The 7,940-nt window shown below is 33.4% G+C and overlaps 1 protein-coding gene across 1 annotated transcript in view; it reads left to right on the forward strand.

Annotated features, from left to right (window-relative positions):
• The window catches only part of LOC126880609 (facilitated trehalose transporter Tret1-like), a 48,940-nt gene extending 41,719 nt beyond the window's left edge, over positions 1-7,221 (forward strand). The window contains exon 2 of the mRNA XM_050644597.1: positions 5,810-7,221. Coding sequence (XP_050500554.1) covers positions 5,810-7,131 — 1,322 coding nt within the window. The 3' untranslated portion in view covers positions 7,132-7,221. The remainder of the gene's footprint in view (positions 1-5,809) is intronic.
• Positions 7,222-7,940: the final 719 nt, after the last annotated feature.

Raw genomic sequence — 7,940 nt, forward strand, 5'->3', positions numbered from 1 at the left:
AAAGAAAACATTTTTTTGTATTTTTTGGGCCTTTCTAACCAAAAAATGTTCCTACAAATTTTTTCGTAGGATGCATAGTTTTCGAGATAAACGCGGTTGAACTTTCAAAAAATCGAAAAATTGCAATTTTTGAACCCGAATAACTTTTGATTAAAAAATAAAATAGCAATTCTGCTTACCGCATTTGAAAGTTCAAGTCAAATTATATCGGTTTTAATTATTTGTATTGCTAAAAATTTATTATTTTATTGTTAAAACAAAGCTATAAAAACCTAGTGCTTGAGTGATGTTTTCAATGATTTCTCATTTAAAATCGAATGAGTAGGTAGAGGAGGTAAGAGTGCAAGCGGCGCTATTTCTACGATGAGGAAATAGTAGCGATCAACAGGTAGCAAAAACGCGTTCCAAGATTGCGGCTATAATTTTGAATATTTTTTCGAGATATTTGGCACACGTATTCGTAATATAATAAAGAATGGCGGTACAGAGCCCAATTTGAAAAATATATTAATATGTGGAAATTACTCTGTAATTAAATACAATATTAAAAAAACGAGCCTGTACCGCCATTAAGAAGAACAGAAAAATACACTTTCTTCAAATAAACTTTTTTATCCGATGCCTAGATTTTGTGTCATTTTGGAACTACTAAAATTTTTTATTTCATTAGTAGTTCCAAAATGACACAAAATCTAGGCATCGGATAAAAAAGTTTATTTGAAGGAAGTGTATTTTTTTGTTCTTCTTAATGGCGGTACAGGCTCGTTTTTTTTTAAATATTGTATTTAATTACAGAGTAATTTCCACATATTAATATATTTTTCAAATTGGGCTCTGTACCGCCATTCTTTATTATATTAAGAATACGTGTGCCAAATATCTCGAAAAAATATTCAAAATTACAGCCGCAATCTTGGAACGCGTTTTCGCTACCTGTTGATCGCTACTGTTTCACCTTAAAACGCATGTATTAGGCACGGGAAACACTATGTGTTTATAGCTTTTTTTAACAATCAAAAAATAAATTTTTAGCAATGCAAATATTCAAAACAGATAAAACTTTACTTAAACTTTTAAAGGCGGTAAGCAGAATTGCTATTTTATTTTTTAATCAAAAGTTATTCGGGTTCAAAAATTGCAATTTTTCGATTTTTTGAAAGTTCAACCGCGTTTATCTAGAAAACTATGCATCCTAAGAAAAAATTTGTAGGAACATTTTTTGGTTAGAATGGCCCAAAAAATACAAAAAGATGTTTTGTTTTGCGAGAAATCGCTGTTATGTGATTCCTCAACTTCTTGGTTTATAACAATCTTATCGACATCCGGATCAACTGTTACCCAAAAAATTCGTGTTCTACAGGTCAAAATACATAAAAAAAACTTGGGTAAGTCCATCTGAATACAGGGGGCCGTTGTACCCCCCTTGGCGACAGGACTATAAGTAAGTAGACTAAATATTTTGTGACTCACATGTTTCACACTGTTCTTTGCTCTTTTACTTTCTCTTGTTGGTTATCTTCTCAATTTTCTCCTAATAATAATGATACATTAGCACTACAGGCTTAGAAGGCCCACGACTTGGTTGACTATTCTTGTCCATTCGTTTCTGTTCCTTGCTTTTCTTTCCCAGTTGGTCACTTGTAATCTTCTGATATCTTCCTGCACTTCCGCTTTCCATCTTGTCTTCGGTCTTCCTATTCTCTTCTTTCCTCCTATTGCACTAGTTAAGAGACATTTTGGTATCCTGGTTTGAGGCATTCTCTGCAAGTGTCCCATACATCTTAATGTGTGTGTCTTTATGATTTCTATTACGTCAGGTTCTTTGTATAGTCCTTTTAATTCTTGGTTTGTTCTGAGTGTCCATATATGATTTATGGTTTTTTCGCCGTAGGTATATTTTTCCCAACACTTTTCGTTCCCTTATTTGAAATTTCAACTGTTTTGCTGTTGTTAGTGTCCATGTTTCACTCGAATGGGTAACTACAGGTTTATCTAACAATAAATCACTGAAAACGTTTGTTTTCTATACTTCCACAAAATTTATTATAACTATGTGACTACAGCTGTTTCGGCAGAGTGCCTTTCGCAAGTGATTTAGTTTACTATGGGTTGGTCTTTTTAAAGTCTTTAACTGAAGAGGTTGAGGAGTGGGGAGCTGTTTTTCTCGAGTTGGTCATTCAGGATTATATCTGTATTTTTTAATTTATTAATTTCCATAGATTCTAATAAAGATAGCTTAAGGCCTTTATTTTGTATATGCAGAATTTGAAACTCTTCATTAAAATAATGATTATGATCTAGAAGGTGAAGTGCGTATGTAGAAGTGTCTGTTTTTCTATCGTTGAAAGCCCTTTTGTGTTCTACTATTCGTTTGTCAAAGGTTCTGCCAGTTTGACCGATGTAAGTTTTCGGACAGTCACCACAAGTTAGTTTGTAGCCACTCTGTAGCTGTTTTCTCTTTCGGCTCTTATTGTTCTTAATATATTTGCTTAAGTTGTTGTAAGCTCTGAAAGCTGATGTTATTCCTTTCTTTTTTATGTATCTGGCTATTTTTGTTGTTATCTTGCCAATATATTATGTGATAGAGCAGAAGGTACTGGGTTCTTTCTGTGGTGGTGGCTAGACTAATTTCAGGGCTTTCTTATGGAGTTTTTGGTTTAAAATTTTATTAATTGTTTGTTCGTTATAGCCATTGTTTACTGCTATTTGTTTAATGATATTCAGTTCTATTTCGAAGTTATTAGTTCAAACATCAGAATTATGTTCAGTTCTTACATCGGTCATACTGGCAGAACCTTTGACAAACGGATAGCAGAACACAAAAGGGCTTTCAACAATAGAAATAGTCACATAGTTATAATAAATTTTGTGAAAGTATAGAAAACAAATGTTTTCAGTGTTTTATTGTTAGATAAAATGAACTTCCATCAAGTAACGGTCGAATCCATCAATTAACTACAGGTTTGATTATGGTTTTGTAGATCCTGATTTTGGCACCTCTAGATATGTGGGTATTTCTCAGTACTCTATTTAAGGCATATAGACAGCGATTCCCAGCCATGACTCTTTTTTGTATCTTCTCGCTGCTACCATGTCGATTTTCTCCTAGTTTTAAATTTTTTAAAGTATTTTATATGGGAAATAAGCCACAATTTTACTAAAAAATGAATTTATTAACGTTTCGAAGCCCAAATCGGGTTTCGTTGTCAAAATACAAAATATGTACTATTAAAATAAACAAAAATGTTGTTTCTAAGTAAAAAAATTCTTCTAATAATTTATTTAATCTGACTCATTTATATTGGCAATTCAGACGTATATTATACATTTTAAAGTAGAAGACTTTAAAATGATATCGCCAATATTTATGAGTTGCGTTCCTGGGACGACTTTACTAAAAGATAGTTCATTCGATTACATGAAATCAATCCCAACTCAAGAATATCCGTCGCAAAAAAATCATAGCATGTGATCTGTCTTTAAAAAGACAACCAAATGCAACGATGACAGTAAAATTCTCGCGTTAGAGATTCCATAGTAAATCACGAGGGAAAACCAGGAAAAAACCTCGTGATACTATCCCGACATCGTAAGTATTTGGTCTTACATTTAATTTACCTTCAAAAAAACTAATACCAAATTCTGACTTTAATACGTTTGAATTATAAATAATATTAATAATACATAGATATACAATAAGTAATACTAAAATATAAAATTTGTAATAACTCGATATGTTATTGACTTACTAATCGTGGTATTTTCTTTCTACTGACTTCCTCTTCGATATCAATATTTCAATCAACGGTTGTACGAAATTTAATGTTGAGCAGGTAAAACGAAAGAGGAACAACGAATGCATGTAGCGGAAACGAGAACGTTGGATATTGGGAGTGACAAAAAACAATACAATTCAGAATTCGTATATTAGGGAAAGTCTAGAGGTAGGACCAATTATGCCAAAATGAGTGAACATAGGTTAGCTTATTTACTGATTTGCAAATTACTGGAAGGAGTAGGAGAGAAAGACCAAAAAATACCTAGAGGGGTCCACGTTATGTGTGAAATTGATTTGTGCATTCCATTCGGCATAGTAAAAGATAATCCTACTGGAATTGTGTACAAAAAATTTAGTTTCATTTCTTCGAAGGGTTTTTACGCTTATAGGGGCACTAGAATAGAATATAGAATAGAAATATGCTTTATTGTCACTGAAAATTTTTACAATTTTATGGACAAAGCTTACATACAGTCAAAAGAAAAATAATATCAACAACAAATAACAACTACAATTTACTAAAATTAGATAAATCGTCAATATACAGTAAATATGATATAAAACCAAAGACAAAAACAATTAATTGCAAAATTTATATAAATTGCAAATTGAACATACTTACAACAAATAAAATACAACATTAGGAATTTACAGTTTAAGCTACTGCGTATGAAACCCAATTTTCTTAGTTATTCATTAAGAAATTCTTCTATTGAATAATATGGTCTTTTAGATAGATAGGCTTTTGTCATTTTATGGAACTTTCGGAAAGATGTTGCAGATTTAAGTTGCAAAGGGAGATGGTTGTAAAGGTGGGTGGGTTTTTTGCGGAATATAATATAGATTTCTTTACTAACTGGGAACAGTGGATGGGAACGGTAAATAAATATCAAAGATTGAATTTCTGGTGGAGTAAATATGATTGGGCCTTGCTGGAAAGACATGAAGGTGTTTACGAATTAAACAAACCGTTTCTAGAATATATAAAGATGGACGTGTTAAAATTTCGTGATTTATGAAGTAACTTCTGCAATGTGTAGATCTTCTGAGGCCAAACAGATATCTTATTGCTCTTTTTTGCAATTTAAAAATAACATCAAATTGAGCAGCTGTACTAGAACCCCAAAAAGGAAGACCATATCGAAGATGAGACTCGAACAACGAAAAATATGTTATTTTAGAAGATGCTAAATTGAGTTCTCTTGAGACATATCTTATTGCATAGCAAGCTAAGGCGAGTTTCTTACTTAACGAATCGATATGAAGGGACCATTTGAGGTTGCTGTCTAAAAAAATACCAAGAAATTTTACAGAATCAACGGTACTGATCTGGGTGTTATTAAGAGGCAAAGGTTGAAGAGCTCCTTTATAGGATAATGCTACTGTTTTGTCTATATTAAAAGAGATTAAATTAGAGTCAGACCAGGTCTTTATCGTCAGTAGATCCGAAGTTATAGTTTCATGAAGTGATGCAATAGTTGAGTTGCTCCAAGCGATACTGGTATCATCAGCAAAAAGAAAAATTTTCCCATCGATTTTTACATTAGTGATGTCATTTATAAAGATAAGGAACAGAAGAGGACCCAATACTGAACCTTGCGGTACTCCACATACAATGTTTTTGAGACTAGAGTCAGTATCATTTGCTCTAACTAGTTGTTTCCTATTATTCAAGTAGGATTGGAACCAATTCAAAGAAATACCTCTAATTCCATAGAAATTTAGTTTTTTAATCAAGATGTCGTGATTTACACAATCAAAAGCCTTGGCATAGTCACAGAAAACAGTGGCAGTATAAAGATTATTGTTTAGTGCTTGATAAACCTCATGTAGTACAGAAAACATGGCATCAGTGGTACATTTATTAGTTAGAAAGCCGAACTGATTTTGAGATAAAATGTTGTTATCAACGATAAAGGACATAAGTCGAGTTTTAATGAGTCTCTCAATAATTTTGGCTAAGGCTTATAGCGCACGAAAGGGTGCTTATCTTGACATTTTTGAATATTTTAAAACATTTAATTTTTTTAGGTACAATGGTCGGCATTACCAACGGGCAATTTTACGCATGGGCATCCCCATTCATGGTACAAATAATTAACGACAAGGTGAAATACAACATCACAGAAAAACAGGCATCTTATTTTAATGTAATAAATCCAATATTTACCTGTCTTATCTGCCCCTTCTGTTCTAAACTTACCGATAATCTTGGACGCAAGAAGACAATATTGCTGATTACAGTACCACAGATAGCTAGTTGGCTCTGCGCTGCATTGGCTAAGGATGTTTACCTGTTCTATATCTCACGAGCCTTTGCGGGAATTGCTGATGGAATATTCCTTGCAGCACTACCTCCTTATATCGGAGAAATAACAACACCTGCAGTAAGGGGCAAGTGGGGAAATCTTCTTTCAGGCTCCTACTACATAGGAGAGTTTTCAATTAATGTCATCGGCAGTTACTTTGGGGTTGTCACAAGTTCTTACATATGTTTGCCATTGCCTATGATATTCTTTATTTTGTTTGTAATGGTACCGGAATCTCCATATTATTTATTGATCAACGGAAAAGAAGAGAAAGCTAAGAACTCCTTAATATATTTTAGAGGTGATAAAGATATTGACAAACGTTTTAATCAACTAAAACATGATGTTCAGCAACAAATGTCAGAATCAGGAACGTGGAAAGACTTGTTTACAATCAAAAGTAATAGGAAGGCCTTACTAGCAGCAGTTTTTTTGCGCTTTACACAACACACATCTGGATTTAGTGTTTTGATAACATTTACACAGTTTATTTTTCAAAAATCTGGAGGAAACTTAAGCCAGGAGTTGTCTTCTATAATATATACAGGCGTCCAGATGGCTTTGAACTTCATCGTCGTGACGTTTATCATGCAGAGAGTTGGACGGAGATGCTGCTATATGACAAGCACTGGCGGTAATGGTATAGTATTATTCTTCATGGCAACCTATTTTTACCTCAACGATTATACTGACATCGACGTTTCGAGTTTCAATTGGTTTCCAGTCGCCAGCATGATCTCATATCAAATTTTTGCTTCATTTGGCTTAAACGTTATTCCCACTCTTATGATGAGTGAGCTCTTCTCGGTCAGTATTAAATCCAAAGCAATAGTTTTGGCTGTTTTAATGTTTGGAGCAGGTGGTGCTGTGGCCAATTATTTGTTCTACTCAATTAACACAAGTGCTGGATTTTTTACACCTTTCTACGTGTTTGCAGGCTGTAATATTATCACTGCAATAACAACCTATTTTATATTACCAGAAACAAGGGGGAAAACGCTGGAAGATATTCAGCAGGCTTTGAAGAATGACAAACTATATTAGAAATAAATATTAAGAAAAAAAATTATAAATAGATATTAGGTTATTTTTAGTCTGTGATAAATTCTAAAGTGTAATAAATATTTTTAATTACTCTTTTTATTGATACCTGATGATCTGTCTTCTTCTTTCTTATTTAGCCCATTTCTATCCAACTTTGGACATAGGCCTTCCCCAAATCTTTTTATTTCCGTCTGTCCTTGACTGCGCTTTTCCAGTTAGTTCCTGCAGGTTTTACAATATCGTCCTTCCATCGCATCTGAGGTCTTCCTCTTCCTCTTCTTCCTGTCATATGTACAACGTTACAAATCATAGGAAATGTGATTTTAGAAAAAGAGGTCTCTAAATGACTCCTGATGAGTTCAAAAATAAATCGTAATTTAAAGTATTAATCTTATATTTAACAACACTAAGATTTGTTTTATTTACTATTTAACAATTATTTTTATGGCATATTTTTTAAGTCTAATTATGTACCACCAGCTTTCCCTATCTTGTGCCATGTCATTCACCTCGAATCAGGTCCACCCACCTCATCTGTGTCTATCTCGTATTCGTTTATATATCCTGGGTGTTCAATCATACTCGATCTTTATCTTCTTCCATGAACTCTAGCAACTATCTGTTCAAAATGGCACCGACACACAGTGGTTCCAAATGCTGAAAACGTGGTCATGAGGCGAAGAAAAAAGTCCCTATCTAGGGATTTTCATGTTTACAGTTGTTTTCTCATACTATCGTAAAGTCGTAATACGCAGGTATACGGATCAGACTGGATGTATTGTGGTTCACAGCTCAGGAACAAGTGAGCC

This window comes from Diabrotica virgifera, chromosome 2 (genome assembly GCF_917563875.1).
Source record: "Diabrotica virgifera virgifera chromosome 2, PGI_DIABVI_V3a".
Classification (NCBI taxonomy): domain Eukaryota; kingdom Metazoa; phylum Arthropoda; class Insecta; order Coleoptera; family Chrysomelidae; genus Diabrotica; species Diabrotica virgifera.